Below are 22,311 nucleotides of genomic sequence, written 5' to 3'. Positions count from 1 at the left end.
AATGTGCGGAGTTCAATTGAAAGCAACTAGCAACGCAACGCTAAACACGGTATGACATATGCAAGAGTGGCCATCTAACAACGACAGTTCCTTCTCACAAACACAAAGAATCAAAACAGTAGGTTGTTTCAATATACAACTGTAGTGGGTCTCCTCACACTATAACGATGTGAGGAGACCGCGGGGAATTAATAGTGCAGTTGTTGCATGGACGTGCCGCCTGGAGTACTGATTAAGGCAGTCGAAAAAAACAATTTCAAGCCGAAAATTGAGACAATCAAAAGGAAAGCAAGATAGCACTATAACTTTATTTTTTCAACTGCGGTGATCTACGCTTCTGTACTTTTTTGCTCGTACGATTTGTCCGGCAAGCAATAGTTTTACAGGTGAATCGCGTGCCATGGTCCAATCTCCACAGTCATGGCACAAAACAGTATTTCGGACCTCACTGTTGCTTCCGTGCAGTCGCTTCTGCCATTGTGGAAAGGCAACTTTGAGCAGCGAGCGTCTTGTTTCAACTGGCCCACCCGACGTAAGAGCACCGAAGTTTCCTGCACTGATGCAGAACTCGTGTGGAGCGTGCCGCGCGTGCTTCCGCTGCGATAAAAACACTGAATCGGCTGCGCCCTCTGCCGCGCTTCTCTCTATTTTTCGCAGAGCTTGCTGCCATCACCGCAGCGCGGCGTTGTCACCACTGCATAAGCATGAGCTTGTGGTCCCTATAAGGAGAAACTAGAACTCAAGCACACTAAACAGAGGAGGGTCCCTATTCTTCCTTTGCATGGGTAGCTCAAACACGGTGTTTTCAAACTAGGTATAAAAAACAAGAGCTTCATATTAGAAACAACTGCGTTCTACCCGCCTCAGTCCTTCAGCTTTCCTGCAAAAACTTGAGAATGGCACTTGAGTGGCATTTCGTGAAAGAAGCACGGCAGCAATCCTCGCAACTCGACACTAACTAACAGCCACAGGCACTTTTCTGTCGGTGCTCCTGAGAACTCTGCAGTAATCATGTAAAAGAGGATTCTCAGATAATTTCTTTTTTTTTATTTTCACAAGGCTAACTATTTTCTCGGCATGCACACTATACAATCGTTGCTAAACTTGAAAGGCAGCTGGTTCATAATAACGTTGAGGGCGACGTGTTCGAGCGGCTTCCTAGAAACCACTCGCCGAATTCAGGCCAACAAGTCGTGTTAGTCCCGTTGGATGGGCATGTACCATTGTTACAGTTTCCAACAGTGCATGTGTAATTTATATGAGGATTACTGAAATTTAATGGCGGGTATGTGACATTCTGAAAAAAAAAAAGAGTCAGGTGTTTATTCGCTTGCTCATCAATTATATAGCATAGACAGAGTACTAAAACTAGAATAGACATTGAATTGGATAGTAACTAATGTGTGGCAAAATAACATGCGTATTCAACAAAGCATAGGAGTTCTAGAGTATCTCCAGAAACGAACACAAGCAAGAAAATTGCTACCTCATGAGGATTGTTGGCGCCACCTGAGTCAACTTATAATCAAACACAACAAATTAACATAAAACGACAAGCACCAACTGCCTGCGCAAGTAATACTTGCTGGGCAAAATTTGCTACAGTGCGCAGTCAGTTTCTTTCAATATACAAGAACAAGTGAAGTGCGTATTTCTTGTCGGCTGGAGAACAAAAATGACCGATAATGACTCTTTTATCTTGTGATTCCTAATCCAACCTCATTATATTTATAAAGTGTGAACAACTTCAATTTCTCTTACAAAAAACTTTGGCATCCAGAAGCAGGGGTAAATAGAGAGCTAGGCAATATATAAATTGCTTGTGCGCTCACTTTATTAGTACGTCTAGGCTTCGATCACAAGATAAACAGGTACCGCTGCTCATCTAAAGCCATGCGCCAATGTCAGTGAAGGTTCGAGATAGTTTTATGTTCATTTGGTGAGATTGCGAAAAGTGTATTTTTTCCACAGTGAACACAAGAGCCCATGATAACACCAACATTGCCAATCACGCAAGAATAGGAGTAGCACACGTTTGGGGTCTAAATAGGGCGTTCGTTCAGAATGAAATGATTCCGAAAAAAAAGCAGCAGAGCGAAAACAGACGGGCAGATATCGTCAGAGTGTGTGGTTTTCTCTATTTTTGCCCATTATTTCTTTCCCAAAATCTCGTATAAAGTATAGACTGTTCCACAAGCCATGATGATTTTGATGACCGATGATCACGACCCCCAGCGACATTTCACTTTCAGGGTTAGTACTCTTCGCAACCAGCGTTTGACCAAAAGCAGTTCCTTCTGTTTCGGGTTGAGTTAGCTGCTTCGCCACTTCCTCCTCCATCCTGTGCAGCCTCTACTTCTGCATCCTTGGCGGCATCTTCAGCTGTTCTTTCCAAGTTCTGAGTGAAGTCGTGCCCTTCTCATTACTCCTCACCTTAATTATCCTCAACGACCTGTTCGCCACCAACCCAGGACTCACCGGTCTCGTAATAATCTTTCTGCGACGCCGCAGCCTATTTTTCACAGTCCCGCTCTCACCAGCTTCACAATCTGCATTCTTATTTTCTACTACAGCCACGTACTTCTCGTCTCTCATGGTTCCGACGCCCTCGTTATCACCTCACTCCTCGCTGTGCTGTGGTGCTGTCTCACGACCTACGTTGTCGGCGTAGCCAAATTCGCTAGTGGCAGTGCACTGCTGTTTGCACTTTTGGTGGTGGCGGCAACGGCACGGAGTTTATCTCGGATCGGTGGCGGTGCATAGGAGGGGGTATATATATATATATATATATATATATATATATATATATATATATATATATATATATATATTGTGAAGAAGAAAACGCATCGTTGGCAAGCAACATCGCCACCACTTGGGTACAGGGTGCTGGGCTTCTCTCGCTCGGCTCGTGCTGATCATCGCCGCCATCTGCTTGACCGTTGCTCTGTCCCCATCGTGGTTTCATCGTAGGGCCACCGTCGTAACAGTTGCCAATAAACCCCTTTTCAATTGGTGGAGGGCGCTGACAATCCCCGTCGCCTGAACCTGGGTGCTGCCACTCGCCGTCGCCTAAACCTGGAGCTGCGCAACCGAACGCTACCTCCCATCATGGCCACCAACAACGCGCCACCTGGTTTTTCCACTCCATACCCCAGCAACCCCAGCATTCTTCGTTTGCGAGAGCCCAAGGTCTTTAGCGGAGCTGATGAGACCGACGTGGAAGACTGGTTCGCTAACTACGAACTGGTGAGCGCAAACAAGTGGGATGACGCGGACAATTTGACTAACGTCATCTTTTACCTCACTGACGTGGCTGAAATGTGATATAATAACCACAAAAACGAAATTACAACGTGGTCCATCTTCAAAACGTCGTTTGCTGACGTTTTCGGCCGACCCGCTGTCCGCAAGTACAGAGCCGAACAACGCTTGCGGACTCGCGCACAGAAGCCATCTGAATCGTTCACCAGTTACATCGAAGACATTATTTGTCTTTGCAACCATGTGAACACCGCCATGCTTGAGTCGGAGAAGATTCAGCACATCCTCGAAGGGATAAAGGACGGCGCATTTCAGATGCTCCTGGTTCGCAATTCTGCAACAGTTGTGGAACTTGTGACTTTATGTCAAAGTTTCGACGAGTTGAAGTAGTAGCGCGCCCTCACTCGGCCATTTTCCTCACACGCCGACTAACTATCCAGTCTTACTTCTGTTACTGATTATTCACCAACTCTGCAAGAAATTAAAGACTTTGTGCGTGAAGAAGTAGCTCGGCAGCTGTCGTTGATTCCCTTCACGCAGCAGCCGCCGTCCTCTCATCTGCCCTCACCACTCCTCGACGTCATTGCCGAAGAGGTAGCTCAGGCTGTTCCCGTCACTGCCCAGCAGCAGCCTGTGGCCATGCCTGTTCCCCATGTGCCGGCTATGCAGCCCGTGGCAGCGCCTCTTACTTATGCCCAAGTGGTAAGCAGCAGACCCCGCCAGCAGCTTTTGCCACCCATGCCTGCAGTTGCTCCCCACTCTACCCCTCTTTCGACACCTTTGGCAGCACCGCGAGTCAGCAATTCCTGGCGCACTGCTGACAATCGACCGATCTGCTACGCCTGCGGTACTCCGGGACACGTGGCACGATATTGTCGTCGTTGCTTCCAATCATAACACAACGCTACTTGGCCGTTACCGTATGACCCGCCGCCCACGCACCTACCTGCTCCCTATCCTTCACCGCAGTATCGCTACACTAACCTTCCCAAGTCTCAGTCACCCCAGCGTCCAGCTCCGACTCACTCTCCCGCTCGCCGTCTCCTCGCAGGCGTTCTCTGTCCACAATGGGTCCCCGACCCACTTCCTCCAACCGGGAAAACTGAACGCCGCAGTTCCAGAGGCAAGAACTGCGCCATCGTCGAAATGCCCAAGTCCTCGCACTTAACCTGCTAACTTCGTCGCCATATCTGTCGATGGTGTTTCTACCTTTGCCCTCATCGACACAGGTGCTGCCGTTTCTGTTATTGCCGCCCAGCTCTGCGGCTCCCTACGCGAAGCGACTCCGCCGCACTCTGAACTATCGCTTCGTACGGCTAGCGCACAACCAGTTCGACCTCTCGGCACCTGTACAGCCCGCATTTTCATCCAAGGCTCTATGTACGTTGTCGAGTTCATCGTCCTTTCAATGTGCTCGCATGACGTTACCCTCGGGTGGGACTTCCTGTCACATCATCATACCGTCATCGACTGCGCACGCGCTGAAGTTCAATTTTCGCACCTGTCTGACGAACCTTTGCACGAAACACTTGAGCAGTCCCCAAAACTCGTCGTACGTGAAGACACTGAAATTCCGCCAGCCTCTCTTGCCGTTGTCCCTGTTTCCTGCGATGACCATAACGATGCTACAGTAACGTTTACACCTTCCGACATTTTCATGAGCCGCAGAGCCGTTTCCTTGCTTTTCGCTACACTTGACGTCACTGCTGGCCAAAGCAATATTTTTGTCCACAATCCCCTTTCTGCACCGCTTACGCTACTTGCCGGTGATTTCCTCGGTCGAGTGGAGTACCTCGATTCCTCTTTATTCCTTAACATGCCAGACAAATCGTGCAGTAGCGCCTCGACCGTACTTCATGCCCTTTCCCCACTGGAATGCTCATCGAGTGACACCTTCTCGAGTTCCATCACTGACACCTTAAGTGCCAATGACCGCGCCAAGCTTCTTAATCTCCTCCAGCACTTCGAAAATTCATTCGACGTTTCTCAGCCGCTATCGGGTCGGACTTCCGCAGTCACCACTACATCGACACCGGTTCGCACGAGCTATTGCGGAAGAGACCGTACCGTGTCTCAGCTGCAGAACGTCATGTCATCAACGACCAGGTCGAAGGGATGCTACGCCGTCACGTTATTCAACCATCGCACAGTCCTTGGCCATCTCCCTTCGTTCTAGTTCGAAAAAAGGATGGATCGATTCGATTTTGCGTCGACTACCGGCGATTAAACAAGGTGACGCGGAAAGACGTCTATCCATTACCGCGCATCGACGACGCCCTTGACAGCCCCCAAGGAGCCGAATTCTTTTTTTCCTTAGACTTACGATCTGGATACTGGCAGGTTCCTATGGCAGAAACTGATCGCCAGAAAACTGCGTTCCTTACACCAGATGGCCTGTACAAATTTAACGTAATGCCTTTTGGGTTTCGTAATGCTCCTGCCACGGTTGAACGACTCATGGACAACACAATGCGTGGACTGAAGTGGTCTGTGTGTCTATGCTACCTCGACGACATTGTCGTTTTCTCTCCCGATTTTCCAACTATCTGCTTCGGCTCCAACTGGTTCTGACGTGTTTAACCAACGCTGGGCTCCAACTGAACCTTAAAAAGTGCCGCTTCGCCGCGCGAGAGCTGTCCATCTTAGGGCACATCGTGTCCAAGCATGGTGTTCGACCCGACCTTGCAAAACTGCCAGCAGTCGCTGAGTTCCCAAAACCTACTACACTGAAAGAATTACGCAGTTTTGTCGGACTATGCTCGTACTCTCAGCGCTTCGTGCGAAATTTTGCGTCGATCATGTCACCACTGACCAACCTCCTACGCGGTGACGCAGACCTTTCATCCTGGTCTCCTGACTGCGACGTCGCGTTTGCCACGCTCCATAGTCTGCTAACATCTCCTCCAATTCTTCGGCTTTTCCCCCCAACAGCTGGAACGGAAGTTCATACAGACGCTAGTGGGGTTGGTCTAGGCGCCGTCCTCGCCCAACGCAAACCGGGCTACTCCGAATACGTCGTCGCTTATGCGAGTCGCACACTTACTAAAGCTGAGGCCAATTACAGCGTAACTGAAAAAGAGTGCTTCGCGCTAGTGTGGGCGCTTCGCAAGTACCGCCCTTATTTGTACGGTCGCCCATTCGACCTGGTAACAGACCACCATGCACTTTGTTGGCTCGCCACATTGAAAGATCCTTCTGGCCGCCTAGCTCGGTGGGCACTGCAAATCCAAGAGTACAACATTCGCGTCATTTATCGCAGCAGACGCAAGCATTCTGACGCCGATGCCTAGTCGCGTTCGCCTTTACCTCCCGACTCGGCTGCGGAACCACTGGTACCAATTACGTCGCATCTCTCGACCTCGACTGCTTTGCCAGTGAACAACACAAGGACCCGTGGATCGCTTCCGTTTTTAACTGTCTCTCTGGATCGTCAACTACTGCGGTACCACGATCTCTCCGACGTCAAGTTGCTCATTTCATCATTCGTGATCGGCTGCTACACCGACGCAACTACGCCCCTGAAAGTATAAGTGGCTCTTGGTTGTCCCGCGCAGCTTGCGATCACAAATCTGCGCCTCCTTTCACGACGATCCCAAATGTGGTCATGCCGGAGTTTTCAAAACTTACGAACGCATTTGTCATCGCTTCTACTGGCGCGGAATGTATAATATTGTTCGAAAATTTGTTATGGGCTGCCCTGACTGTCAACGCCGCAAATTACCGTCTTTCGACTCGTCCGGTGCGCTTCAACCGCTTCCGTGCCCTGCCACACCTTTCGACCGGATCAGAATTGATCTCTATGGCCCTCTACCGACAACATCAGATGAAAATCGGTGGTCATAGTCGCTGTGGACCATTTAACATCCTACGCTGACACCGCCGCCCTTCCAAGTGCCACTGCGCGGGAGGTAGCATCCTTAATCCTTCATCGCTTCATACTACGACATGGTGCACCTCGAGAACTACTAAGCGACCGAGGTCGAGCCTTCCTATCAGAAGTCGTCACGTCTCTGCTCTCTGAATGTCATGTTGTTCATCGTAAGACCACAGCATACCACCCGCAGACTAACGGGCTCACGGAAAGATTTAACCGCACCCTTCGATATGCTCGCCATGTATGTGACATTCGATCATACTAACTGGGATCGCATTCTTTCATTCATCACGTTCGCATATAACACCGCGGCACAGTCTAGCACTGGATTTTCACCTTTCTTTCTTCTTCATGGACGCGAACCATTCCACACCATCGACACTCTCCTTCCATACCGTCCTGACGCATCCGAATGCCCATCTGTGTCCGAAGCTGCCCGAAATGCGGAAGAGTGCCGTGAACTCGCACGCACCTTTACGTCACAATAACAACAGCGCCAGAAAGAAAACAACGCCGACTCTTCACAAAGCCCCAGCTTTTCCCCGGGATCACTTGTATGGCTGGCTGTTCCTTACCAAACCCCCGGCATTTCCTCGAAACTCGTTCCAAATGCGAGAGCCCATACCGCGTTTTGCAGCAAACCTCGCCGGTGAATTTTCTCATTGAGCCACTTTCCCCATCTGGCGACATGCGCCGGCGTGGACGTGACATCGTCCACGTCGCCCGCCTTAAGCCATATCAGAGCCATCTGCCTCCAGACTTTTAGGTCGCCAGGATGGCTCTTTTTCGGCGGGGCAAATTCTGAAGAAGAAAAGCATCGTTGGCATGCAACATCGCCACCGCTTGGGGTACTGGGTGTTGGGCTTCTCTCGCTCGGTTCGTGCTGAGCATCGCCAGCATATATATATATATATATATATATATATATATATATATATATATAGTGGGAGTAATAATTCAATGGGCCAGGTAAGGTAGTCTTCGTGGAGGTATGGGATATGGCACAACGGGAGCGTTGTGCCCTTCTACCCTGATGAAGGGAGGACCCCTCCCGAAACTGTTAGGAAATATATTTATCCTTGTTGACAACGCTCCCGTTGTGCCATATTCCATATGTATATATATGTATATATATATATATATATATATATATATATATATATATATATACAATAATAATGAGATATAACAGACAGTAATGCCAAGGAATGTACAGGGGAAGTTATTAACATTAATGGAATGTAAATAAGAAGAAAGAAAAGTGGATGAAAAAATTACCAACTGTAAGCAGGAATCGAACCTACGACCTTCGAATTACGCGTTCGATGCTCTAACCACTGAGCTATTACAGCGGCACTCCCTCCATCCACTTTTTTTGGGTTTATCTGTGAATTTTAGAAGTAGGAGCGACAGTCAGCGCCATCTATAAGCCAAACAACGAGTGTGAAAACACTCTTATGCGCATGTTTGGCGTCACGTAGCACGTGAACTTATTATGAGCGGGCAGCTGATTAATTGTCCCTCTTATACAACCTAAACACACCAAGTCTGCCAGTACGAGACCCTCGTTCAATGAAATAAGGGAAAGAAGTGTATACCTAAGGGCTCGTTTTCCGTGTTTTTAACACAATAATAATGAGATATAACAGACAGTAATGCCAAGGAATGTACAGGGGAAGTTATTAACATTAATGGAATGTAAATAAGAAGAAAGAAAAGTGGATGAAAAAATTACCAACTGTAAGCAGGAATCGAACCTACGACCTTCGAATTACGCGTTCGATGCTCTAACCACTGAGCTATTACAGCGGCACTCCCTCCATCCACTTTTTTTGGGTTTATCTGTGAATTTTAGAAGTAGGAGCGACAGTCAGCGCCATCTACAAGCCAAACAACGAGTGTGAAAACACTCTTATGCGCATGTTTGGCGTCACGTAGCACGTGAACTTATTATGAGCGGGCAGCTGATTAATTGTCCCTCTTATACAACCTAAACACACCAAGTCTGCCAGTACGAGACCCTCGTTCAATGAAATAAGGGAAAGAAGTGTATACCTAAGGGCTCGTTTTCCGTGTTTTTAACACAATAATAATGAGATATAACAGACAGTAATGCCAAGGAATGTACAGGGGAAGTTATTAACATTAATGGAATGTAAATAAGAAGAAAGAAAAGTGGATGAAAAAATTACCAACTGTAAGCAGGAATCGAACCTACGACCTTCGAATTACGCGTTCGATGCTCTAACCACTGAGCTATTACAGCGGCACTCTAACCACTGAGCTCAGTGGTTAGAGCATCGAACGCGTAATTCGAAGGTCGTAGGTTCGATTCCTGCTTACAGTTGGTAATTTTTTCATCCACTTTTCTTTCTTCTTATTTACATTCCATTAATGTTAATAACTTCCCCTGTACATTCCTTGGCATTACTGTCTGTTATATCTCATTATTATTGTGTTAAAAACACGGAAAACGAGCCCTTAGGTATACACTTCTTTCCCTTATTTCATTGAACGAGGGTCTCGTACTGGCAGACTTGGTGTGTTTAGGTTGTATAAGAGGGACAATTAATCAGCTGCCCGCTCATAATAAGTTCACGTGCTACGTGACGCCAAACATGCGCATAAGAGTGTTTTCACACTCGTTGTTTGGCTTATAGATGGCGCTGACTGTCGCTCCTACTTCTAAAATTCACAGATAAACCCAAAAAAAGTGGATGGAGGGAGTGCCGCTGTAATAGCTCAGTGGTTAGAGCATCGAACGCGTAATTCGAAGGTCGTAGGTTCGATTCCTGCTTACAGTTGGTAATTTTTTCATCCACTTTTCTTTCTTCTTATTTACATTCCATTAATGTTAATAACTTCCCCTGTACATTCCTTGGCATTACTGTCTGTTATATCTCATTATTATTGTGTTAAAAACACGGAAAACGAGCCCTTAGGTATACACTTCTTTCCCTTATATATATATATATATATATATATATATATATATATATATATATATTCTGCTCACGGCTGGTTATTTTTTCAACTATTTTTCTTTCTTCTTATTTACAATCCATTGGTTCTAATAAGTTCCCCTGTACATTACATAGCATTACTGTCTGTTAGATCTCATTATTATTGTGTTAAAACACGGAAAAACGAGCCCTTAGGTATACAATTCGTTCCCTTATTTCATTAAACGAGGGTCTCGTACTGGCAGACTTGGTGTCATTAGGTTGTATACGAGGGACTATTATTTAGCTGCCCACTCATAATAAGTTCACGTGCTACGTGACGCCAAACATGTGCATAAAAGAGTGTTTTCACACTCGTCGCTTGGCTTATAGATGGCGCTACTGTCACTCCAACATATAAATTCACATATAAACCCAAAAAAGTGGATGGAGGGAGGGCCACTGTGGTAGCTCAGTGATTAGAGCATCGAACGCGTTATTCGAAGGTCGTAGGTTTGTCTACTGCTCACGGCTGGTTATTTTTTCATCCACTTTTCTTTCTTCTTATTTACGTTCCATTGATTCCAATAACTTCCCCTGTACATTACTTGGCATTACTGTCTGTTTGATCTCATTATTATTGTGTTAAAACACGGAAAAACGAGCCCTTAGGTATACAATTCGTTCCCTTATTTCATAAACGAGGGTCTCGTACTGGCAGACTTGGTGTCATTAGGTTGTATACGAGGGACTGTTAATCAGCTGCCCGCTCATAATAAGTTCACGTGCTACGTGACGCCAAACATGCGCATAAAAGAGTGTTTTCACGCTCGTCGCTTGGCCTATAGATGGCGCTGACTGTCACTCCTACTCCTAATTTCACATATAAACCCAAAAAAGTGGATGGAGGGAAGGTCCCTGTGGTAGCTCAGTGGTTAGAGCATCGAACGCGTTATTCAAATGTCGTAGTTTTGGTTCCTGCTGACGGCTGGTTATTTTTTCATCCACTTTTCTTTCTTATTTCTTCTTATTTACATTCTATAGGTTCTAATAACTTCCCCTGTACATTTCTTGGCATAACTGTCTGTGAGATTATATATATATATATATATATATATATATATATATATATATATATATATATATATATATATATATATATATATATTTATATATATATATATATATATATTTATATATATATACATGCGCACAAAGAGTGCCAGGATGTATACGGCAGAAGGGGACGTTTATTTCGGTCGTGAAGAGATGTGCCGGAGCCGCCAACAGGTTGATTATCGCAGCGTCGTCGTCTTCCTTCTTCCTCAAGCTTGGGGCAGCCAGCACGTTCACCCATCTTCGTTTTCTTTCCAGGCATGCGCAACATTCCTCGCCTCACAGACAAAGCACGCCGGGCGAGGTAATTGATTCACCTTGGTGTGTACAACTTCAGTCGAGCGACATTCACTGCTTGAGTTTTAGGGGCTCTTCTACCACTTCTCGTGAGGCGAGCTATTGTGTACGTGACTTCCGTGGTTTTGTTGAGAACAACAAACGGTCTGTGATATGTTGCCAAGAACTTTTGGCATAACCCACGTCTTCGTACCAGAGTCCGGAGCCACACTAAGTCACTCGGCTGGCAAGTTACAGGCCGATGGTGGATGTCGAAGCATGCCTTCGATTTTTCCTGCGATGCCAATGTGCGTAGGCGAGCTATACGATGTGCCTCTTCCGCAAGCCGAAGGATTTCGGTGACTGAGAGGTTCTCGTGCGCCGAGGATGGCAAAACTGTGTCGAGTGTATGCCATGGCGGTCGTGCGTACATCAAGAAAAAGGGGCTATAGCCTGTTGTCTCGTGCTTAGCAGTGTTGAACGCGTACTTTATAAATTTTAACACGCCATCCCAGTAATTGTGATCGGATGCCACATACAAAAAGCGCATGTTTACAATTGTTCGGTTGGTGCGCTCCGTAAACCCATCTGTTTGCGGATGGTATGGCGACGAGAGACGAAGGTGGGACTCACTCAACAGAAGCAGCTCTTCTACTTTATCATCCGTAAATTGTCGTCCACGATGACTGATGATCACGTTAGGTGGGCTATGTCGGAGGATAACATGCTTCAGCAGGAACACAGAGACGTCGCTGGCAGTTACGGTTGGTATGGCCATCGTCTCGCAGCAGCGCATGAGGTAATCGACGCATACAATTATCCAGCGATTGCCCTTAGCTGACCTTGGAAAAGGGCTCACAAGGTCAATGCCCAATGGTTGGAAAAGTATGCTTGGAGGTAGCAAGGGCTGTAGAAGACCAGCCGGAGCAGTATATTGGCGTTGGTGGCGTTGACACTGCGTGTAGCTGGCCACATACACCTCGACTGACTGTAAAATTTCAGGCCAATAAATGCGTTCCTTAACACGGTAAAGCATCCGCGCAAAACCTGAATGTCTGGATGTAAGATCGTTGTGCATAGCCCTTAAAATCGCTGTTCGAAGGTTTTTCGGCACCACCAGGAGGAAGCATGCATCAGTGCTGGAAAACTTCTTTTTATACAGGAATTCGTCGTGCACACAGTAATGGCATGCAGTAGGAGCTGTGCAGAGCGATGATAGTTTGGTGTCCTTTCGCTGTTCGTATTTGAAAGTACTGAGGTCGGGGAACTTCAGTCACACTCTGTAGTGCTCAGTGGCATGCGCGAAAGCCAATCTGCGTCGGTGTGTCGTCGACCGCTTTTGTACAAGAATATGTAGTTATACTCTTCGAGCCGAAGTGCCGAGCTTGCTAGACGGCCGCAAGGCTCCCGAAGGTTGACAAGCCAACGCAATTAGTGGTGGTCAGTGACGACTGTAAAAGGGCATCTATAGAGGTAAGACCAAAACAGCTAAATCACAAACACAATCGCGAGGCATTCTTGTTCTCTAACAGTATAGTTCTGCTCGGGGTATGTCAAGGAGCGACTTGCGTATGCGATCAAGTACTCGCGGTTAACATAGCGTTGAACTAGGACGGCACCAATTTTTATGACGCTGGCTTCCGTGTGAAAGTCTGCTGGAGGTGATGGGTTGAACTGTTGAAGAACAGGCCGCGACGTCAGGAGGAACTTCAGTTGACGAAAAGAGGAGTCGCAATACCGAGTCTACTCGAAGGGAATATTCTTCCGTAGCAAACATGTAAGCGGATAAGCGATATAGGCAAATTCAGGTATACAGCGGAGAAAATAGGAGCAGAGAGAGAGAGAGAGAGATAAAGAGGCAAAGAAAGGCAGGGAGGTTAACCAGACGCACATCCGGTTTGCTACCCTGCACTGGGGAAGCGATGAAGGGGAGCAAAGAGGTTGCAAAGAGATGAGAAGGTACACACAATGAAGAGCACACTCGGGGAGCACACACAGTCTACAGGCGGTCGCTCAAGTTTGTTGACTTTAAGTAAAGTAGCAGTGCTTTAGTTGCTTTCTGCGCAACTGATGCAGATGCCCAAGGTCCTAGTATCTTCTGCACACAAAATGGCCCGGGGTCAAGTTGATTCAAAACCATCGGGAGCTGGCATCACTGTGTGTCGTAGCAAGCGCAGCTGCACAGGACGTGTTCGATGGTTTCTTCAGCTCCGCAGTAGTCACATGTAGGAGTGTCTGCCATACCAATGCGAAAGGAGTACACCTTTGTAAATGCAACCCCCAACCAAAGGCGGCCTAACAGTGTTGCATCGGAGCGGGAAAGTTGTGATGGTAGCTTTAGCTTGAGCGAAGGATCCAGTTCATAAAACTGACACCTTTGGAAGCTGGTAGACGACCAGAACGTGCGTGTGAGATCTCGAGCCAGCAGGTAAAGTTGTCTTGCTGCATCATTCCTTGATAGAGGAATCGGGACTACACGGGTTCCTTCATGGGCTAAGCGGGCTGCACCATCGGCTAATTGATTTCCGGTAATACCGATATGTCCAGGCAGTCATTCATATACAATATCATGCCCTCGTGCTAGAGCTTCATGATGGCAATGTCTTATTTCTTGTACCACTCGTTCATGACTCCTCCTACGCATGGCAGACTGCAAACACTGAAGCGCCATCTTCGAATCACAGAATATGACCCATTTTCCTGGACGTTCTTGACCGAGATATTGTAAAGCAGCCGTTATAGCAGCAAGCTTTGATGCCGTAGATGTAGTCGTATGCGACAACTTAAACTTGATTGTCTCTGCTGCAGCCGGAAAACATCGGCACCTGATGAGCTGCTGGACAAGACGGACCCATCAGTGTATATCTGGGTTCGGTCTAAGTACAACTCATGTAATAATAGTAGTGTTGCTTGCTTCAATGCTACTCTGGAGTAATTGCTTTTCTTTTTGATTCCCGGAATTTCTAGACGTACTTGCGGCTGGTCGAGGCACCACAAAGGACATGTCATTCTCGCAGCTGGCGTATATCCTGATGGAATGCTGTTTAGGTGCTTAGCTATGACGTCTGAAAACGTAGCACGTGGTCTTCCGGAGGGTAGAAGGGCCAAGTGGTGGTCGGGGACATGGCTAGCATGTCGAATGTGCACTCTGAGGCAATCCACAACTCTATATGTCCTGACCAGATGGTCTTTGGCAAGCATGATTGCGGCATAAGTAGAAGCGCATCGGGGCAGTCCTAGGCAGATACGCAGTGCCTGACACTGCAAACTCTCCCATGAATGAGTATTGGATTTGCAAGTGTTAGTCAGTACCGGCAAGATTAGCGCAATAGACCCAGAAATAGGGCCCTGTACAGCTGTAGCATGGAGGCCACAGAAGTTCCCCATGCTTTCCCGTACATGAATTTCATTATATGCACAAAAGTTAGCAGTCTCTTCAAGTACGCACAATGCGGGCTCCACGAAAGACTTCTGTCGATTATTATGCCCAGGAAACGATGCGTCCGTGCATATTTGACACTCTGCCCATTGATGTAAACAGGGTATGGCGTCATTGGTTTGCGTGTAAACGCCATCAACGCGCACTTCACAGTTGATATAGTTAGGCCTTCTTTCTGAAGGTAGGCTGTTGTGAGGGTTGCTGCCCGCTGTATTTGTGCACGCACCTGAGGGCGAGTAACTGCAGCACTCCAGAGGCAAATATCATCGGCGTATATGGATAGGCACACCGACTTTGGCAGACCCTTCACCAGATCAATGAGGGCAACATTGAACAACGTGGGGCCTAAAACACCTCCCTGAGGTACTCCGCAGTAGATGTAATGTTCAGCAGTTGTACCCTCATATGTTTGCACAAAGAAACCCCTGCCAGTTACATAATCTTTTATCCATTGAAACATTCGTCCACCAATGCCCATTGCTGCGAGAGAAGTGAGAATGGCATCGTGTGCTACATTATCATATGCACCCTTCACGTCAAGAAAGAGCGCCACTGATATGCGCTAGCGAATTTTTCTTGTTGAACAAATGTCGATAAGTCAAGGACACAGTCGATGGAGGAGCGGCCCCGACGAAAGCCTGCCATGCAAGAAGGGTATTTGGTGTATCGTTTCAAGTACCACTCGAGACGAAATAGAACCATTCTTTCCATCACTTTTCTGAGGCAGCTTGCGAGGCCAATAGCGTGATACGCTGTCAAGTCCAATGGTAATTTTCCCGGTTTCAAAAGGAGTATTAATCGACTTATTTTCATTCTCGGAGAACTCTGCCGCTCAGCCAGAAGTTGTTGAAGCATGTTAAAAGTTCTTTTCTGGCTTTTTGTCCAAGGTGTCCCAACGCACTATAAGTAATACCATCAGGACCTGGCGATGACATGCGTTTAGAAGCGACTAACGCACATTCCGGTTGTTCCATGGTGAATGGAATGTCCATTTCAGGTAATCGAGTCTCAGGAACGATCACGGCGTCGATGCTCTCGTTCATAATATTCCCGGCAAATCTCGTGCGAAATTCTTCAGCCACCTCGAGTTCTGTTTTTCCATGATGGAGTGCCAAAGCTTTAAAAGGGTGCCGTTGTTGCGGAGAGGAGCGAAGACCACGAACTGTTCTCCAGATATACGACAGCGGTTTATGAGGGTCTAGAAATTCGCAGAATGCTTTCCAGCGTTCGCTCTCGAGCTTGTAAATGCGTCGTTGAATCTTTTTCTGGAGCCGTCTTGCTTCCCTCAGATCGTAAATTGATCTTGTGCGTATGTATCGTTGTTCGGCACGCCTTCGTATCGCTCGTAATCTTTCCAGTTCAATGTCAAACTGTGTTAATTTAGACGAAAATGGTAATTTACATTTGGACGCTTGCATAGCTTCCACTATGGTAATTTCCAGGCTGCAGGTGAGGCCTTCTTGGCAAGCGTCCTCAACACGCGATGTAAACATCGAGCAGTCAGCGTGAATTACAACAGCGGAAAAGAATTTTTTTATGATACCATCGATCGTCACATAGTTGGGTATGTGATCACTCTTATGAGTCTCAATATCGCAAAACCATTTAACTTTGTGAGAGAAGCACCGTGACACCAATGTCAGGTCAAGGCAACTGCCATACGTGAGACCCCGCAGATATGTTTGGGTACCATCGTTCATGATGAAAATGTCGTAATCGGAAGTGAATGTTACGATGATCCGGCCCCTGGCATTCATCCTAGTGCTCCCCCAAAGTATGTGATGGGCGTTGAAGTCACCGGTGATGATCCAAGGCTGATTGGTCTTCATTAGGATGTCTTTTATTCTTTCGCAGTCAAATCGGGATGACGGAGATATATATCCACCAATAAGCGTGAACGAAACTGCATTCTTCTTTACACGAAGACACACGTACTGATTGTCGTCATTTGAACCTATTGGGTGCGAAAGAAAAGTCAAGTCTGTGCGAATGTAAACAATTACTTTGCTTCATTCTTCGCAAGCGGCTGAACAAAAAGCTTCATAACCGGACAATACATAAGGCGTGGATACGTTTGGTTCACATATGAGAAGTATAGGGAATTGATTGGCCCGAACAAATTGGCGAAAGTCCAAGATACGGGACTTCATGCCTCTGGCATTCCACTGTAAAATTGACGCACTTTTAACTTCAGTGCGAAAGATGAGATTTTGTTGAGCCATTGTGCTTATACGACGTTAGCAAAAACTGGATTCAGTGCATCCAGTATTTGCAGTGCACTCTTAGCAGACAGAGTTTGTATGCTGCTCAGTAGCGTGCGAATCGTGGCAATTAATGATTGCACGATTGCAGTCACTTGCCTGTCTTGGTTGGAAAGATCTCGAACCGGGGTCGGGGACTGGCCGTCATGAAACTCCTTCGGTTCGCTTGATGCTGCTTCCCTATGAAGTACAGGCCCCTCTGTCGCAGTTAGGGTATGCTCACAGGCTTTGTCCTTTACAGCCTTTCCCACGGCATGTGGTCTGGGATGCGAACGGTGTGGTACTGATTAGGTATCTGGCAAGCGTGTTGAGGAGGTAGCAGGCGTCCTTGAAGACCGACGTCGACGTGAACGACGCCTTCTGACTTTAGCTGCGGCTTCTCGATGAGATGAGTGATCGAACACCATCTCCTTCAAGATGGCAATTTACTTCTGAATCCGCGGGCAGTCCTGCGTTGTGGCTTGATGGGATTCATTGCAATTAGAGCATTTCTTGACAGTTGCGACGCATGTATCCGCTTCATAGGGCTCGGCGCAGTGGTGGAATACCACCGAATTCTCTCAGACGCTGCTCACATGTCCAAGTTTCATGCATTTACGGCTTTGGAGAGGCTTTGGAATGAAAGACCGCACAGCATGTCTGAGGTACCCCACCTTCACACGAGAGGGGAGTGACGTGCTTTTAAACTCAATCTTCACACAGCGAGACTTGCATAGCTGAGTGACATCAACAATTGGAGTATCAGTTGTTGACTTAACAAGGAGTTATTGGAAATAGCCACATATATGTCGTAGATCACGCTGGTTACTACATCACATCCCAAGGGAACATGAGAGCGCACCTGGTTGCCGTCCAAGTCAGTTACACTGCGCAGAACGCCCAACGCACTTGCGTGCAAAACGTCAACAGCCAGTATATTCTTTCTTGCGTTCACTCTTATGTCCGTGATCTCATTTGGCACGAGCGTTTCCAGAGACCTCGACACAGACTGTCTGTTAAGGCGTTTCATGCTGACGGTAGGAAGTGCAGGCAGAAACAGGATAGTATAGGTGTTCGATTTTGGCGCTTCAATTAGAGTTTGAATAGTTGAGGATGAGGATGTCCTCATGTTCCTCCTCTTCGCTTTACGGCTCAGCACAGGTTGGAAACCGTCATCTGAAAAGTCCTAACTGCTGAGATAGTAAGCATGAGTATCTTCACTGCCGCTGTCACTCGCTTGTCCCATCCGCTTCCTGGAGGCGGCCGCCGCTGACGCCGCTGGGGCTGGCAGGCACCCGGGGTGGTCTACATCCATCTCCTCCAAGGAAGCAGCGAAAACCTATCAACAGACCTAAATTACCACTGAAATACGCCGGAGTTAGCAGAAGTAGCTCCTATTCAAAACACACTTCTTCGTCTTCCCGAAAAATAGGAGCAAAGCCCAAGATAACTAAGGAGCTCTTTAAAGAGCGCGGCGCACTGAACACTTCAACGGCTGCTGTCTTCTGGAGATCTGGACGGATGTTATTGTTATCGACTTGGTCTCCGAGAAAAAAGATTCGTCGGTCTCTAAAGTGGCATTTATTTGTGGTAAGAACAAAGTCAGCGTTTCTTATGCAAGTCAGTACAGTATCCAGACGTGAATTGGGTTCGCTAATGGTGCGGCTTAAGATGACGACGTCGTCTAGATGGCACATGCAAATGCTCCACTTCAAGCCACGAAGAGCAGTGTCCATAAATCACCCGAACGTCGCCGGTGCAATCACGGTCCAAAAGGTATCACGTTGAATTCGAAAAGACCACCAGGGGTTACAAAGGCTGTATTTCATTTATCCTCAGGGTGCATGGGAATTTTTAAGTAGCCTGATCGCAAGTCTACAGACGAAATGTAAGAGGCCGAATGTAGACAGTCGATGGCATCATCAATACGTGGAGGTGGGTACACTTCTTTTCTCGTTACAGCATTTATTCGGCGATAATCGATGCGAAATCTCCAGGATCCGTCTTTCTTTAACGATGAATACTTGAGCTGCCCATGGACTCGCTGACTCTTGAATGACTCCGATTGATTTGTAGGGTTTAACGTCCCAAAACCACCATATGATTATGAGAGACGCCGTAGTGGAGGGCTCTGGAAATTTCGACGCCCCGGGGTTCTTTAACGTGCGCCCAAATCTGAGCACATGGGCCTACAACATTTCCGCCTCCATCGGAAATGCAGCCGCCGCAGCCGGGAATGGAACCCGTGACCTGCGAGTCAGCAGCCGAGTACCTTAGCCACTAGACCACCGCGGCGGGGCTCTTGAATGACTCCATTTCGAATCAGTTTGTTCACCTGCTCATTAAAAATCTGCCGCTCGGATGGTGAAACGCAGTATGGTTTTTGTCTTATAGGATAGCCAAACCTGTGTTGATGGTGTGACATGTCCGAGAAGCACGGATTAAGGGCGCGTTGTCTTTCTGAGCAAAGTCGAATGCAGAGACGTGCTTCGAAAGTACATTCACCAATGTTTGGCGTTCACTTGTGCTCAGCGACTTATTCACCATTGACAGAAGAGCTGTTTCTAAACTGTGCCTAAGATGCTATTCCGGCGCATATTTAAGCTCGATCACCAGTAGGGCCTCGTGTTGTCCACTGACGACGGCTAACTTTAGACCGGCTGGTAACATCACGGGTTCTGTGGAGCAATTGACAGTCCACAAACCAGCGCGTCCACGTCTGATTTACACCACACAATTTGGGATCAAGACATTCTCTTTATGTAGTTGGTGTACACTGGTTCTGCTTTAGCATCAAAGTTGGCGCGATTGCTGTCGCTGCAACCAACACGTCTATGAATGGTTGATAATGGTGGTATGATAGTGTCGCCAGACACACAATGCCGTCTCACCATCCACAGGGGTTTCCAAGAGTGCTGGCGGAACATGATCACTCAAGAATACCGTCCCTGTGTGGCAGTCGACAGTCGCACCACACTCCCTCAAAAGTCCATACGTAAAATAACATCATGTGTCGCTGTGGAATAATCATGAACTCCGTTGGGATAACGCGGCCTCCGCGAAACACGTCAGCTTGACACACACCAACAGGATGCAGTGCCTCACCACTCACTCCGCAAAACTTCGAAGTTTGATTTCACTTAAATAAAACCTTTCGTTCTAAGATATCTTTAAAACACGCACTCATGGCAGAAATTGTTGCCCCCGTGTCCAACAAAGCCATCAAATTGTCATTGTCAACAAAAACACGTACTTTGTTCTTAACCATCAACACAGGAATTATTTTTTGTATTAGCATATCTCCAGTGATCTCACCTCTATCGTCCGTGCTTGCTAGTTTTCCTGCGGCAAAGGAGACGTGTTGCGAAGCTGTGGGGAAGGAGAACAGGGGACACAAGGCGGCGGAGGCGTGAAGCTCCTATCAGATGTAGGGAGTGGTTACGGAGGCTGCGTGCGCAATAGTCGTCGCGAGGCAGCAGGTGTGTTGCCCTCGGGTCATCGTGCGGTCGATCAGACGGTTTTGTGGAGTGTTGTGGTGGGACATAGTACGTTGTTGGCGGGTCGTCGCGAAGTCGTTCGGAAGGCCGGGCAAAGTGTGGTGGGTGGCCATACCGTGGGTCTACACGTCCGCGGTTGCAAAATCGCGAAGTATGTCCTGGGACATCACAGGAGTACCTGTGATGGAGAGGTCTAAACACTGTTTTTGTCGATGAATCAAACATCGGCTTCCCTAATGTAGTGGATTGGTTCGTCCCGTATGCAATAGGAATAGACCGGGCGTCGCGAACAAGGTGGACGCTGAGGGTGCCGGTCATGACGAGGAGCTGGCAAGCGTGGTGCCCTCCTTGGCTGTTGGAGTGCGCTGTACTCAACAACTACTGCACTAACCATCCATTGCCAAGGGGTCGTAGAAGGAAGCGGCGCCGTCAGAACCTCACGTGGTACACATACCAAATGTTAGTCGCATACAGATTGGTGATCGACTGCTGAATGTGTCTCTTCTCCATAGCGAAAAAGATCTTCGTGAACAATCTGTCGAATCGTTGAGGACAGGTCTGGGCAGGAGCTCGTGTCGATGCTGGCAACCATTGTAACATATGTGAGCCGGCTAAACTTTGGAGCAATCCTGCACATTTTCAGCTGTTCGAAAGCTCGACGATGCCGAATGACGTCGGACACTACGCTCAGGTGCTCTTTTGCGATGAGAAAACTATAGACATCCTCGGCTAAGCCTTTCAGCAAATGTCCTACATTGTCTTCTTTTGACATCTGAGCATCGACTACCTTGCGAAGCTTCAGCACATCCTCATATACGTGGTACATGTCTCCCCTGGAAGCTGCTCGCGTTGAGACAATGTCTGCACAGCTCGCTTCATTTTGACGCTCGAGTAACCGAAACGCGCTTTCAGTTCCGCAACAAAAGCGTCCCACGTCGTGAGTGTGTCCTCGTGGTTTTCGTACCACTCGCACGCAGTATCCGTAAGGCAAAAGACCGCATCGCTGAGCTGTGCGGGGGCGTCACAGCCGTCGGACTTGCTGACTCGCTTGTAGTGAACGAGCCACGCGTCGACATCTTCTCCCAATTTTTTCCGAAGGTTGAAGGGCTCGGTAGTAAGGCACGGAAACCATTGGAGTTGGCCTTAAAGCGATAGAAAGCTCATCTTAAGCCATTGCGATCGGCGTAGGCGGGAGTGCGGGAACGCGTCAGCTGCGGTGAAGTCCTGATAGTGAAGCCCCCGTCGTTGGGTTTGTCTTACCCCACACCTCCCCCAACCTGTTTCGCACATAGAGGACTAGGTCATATACGGCTAAAGAGACCGTTTATTTTGGTCGCGAAGAGAAGCGCCTGAGCGGCCAACAGGTGGATGATCGCAGCGTCGTCGTCTTCCTTCCTCCTCCAGCTTGGGACAGCCAGCACGTTCACCAATCTTTGTTTTCTCTCTAGGCATGCGCAACAATTCATACATATGTGTGTGTGTGTGCGGGCGAGTGTGTGCTTGCGCGCATGCGTGTGCGTGCGCGCGCGCGCGTGTGTGTGTGTGTGTGTGTGTGTGTGTGTGTGTGTGTGGACCGCTTATAGCGGAATTCGTGAGAGTCGCGAGTATCCACACTATAGCCAAAACAACAACATTCTTCAGGGTCCGCAACTGCGTGAAACGT

General features: G+C 47.7%; 1 protein-coding gene and 1 non-coding gene across 2 annotated transcripts in view; one reads left to right on the top strand and one right to left on the bottom strand.

Moving 5' to 3' along the window:
- Positions 1-1,024: 1,024 nt before the first annotated feature.
- Positions 1,025-22,311, bottom strand: part of LOC142803878 (evasin P467-like) — a 136,493-nt gene continuing 115,206 nt past the window's right edge. Inside the window, exon 6 of the mRNA XM_075890141.1 lies at positions 1,025-1,297. Coding sequence (XP_075746256.1) covers positions 1,121-1,297 — 177 coding nt within the window. The 3' untranslated portion in view covers positions 1,025-1,120. The remainder of the gene's footprint in view (positions 1,298-22,311) is intronic.
- Positions 9,870-9,942, top strand: TRNAT-CGU (transfer RNA threonine (anticodon CGU)). Its single transcript has one exon. It is a non-coding gene; the product is annotated as a tRNA-Thr (tRNA).

Source organism: Rhipicephalus microplus, chromosome 3, assembly GCF_043290135.1.
Source record: "Rhipicephalus microplus isolate Deutch F79 chromosome 3, USDA_Rmic, whole genome shotgun sequence".
In the NCBI taxonomy this organism is placed as follows: Eukaryota; Metazoa; Arthropoda; class Arachnida; order Ixodida; family Ixodidae; genus Rhipicephalus; species Rhipicephalus microplus.
This window is presented reverse-complemented; position numbering and strand designations above follow the sequence as displayed.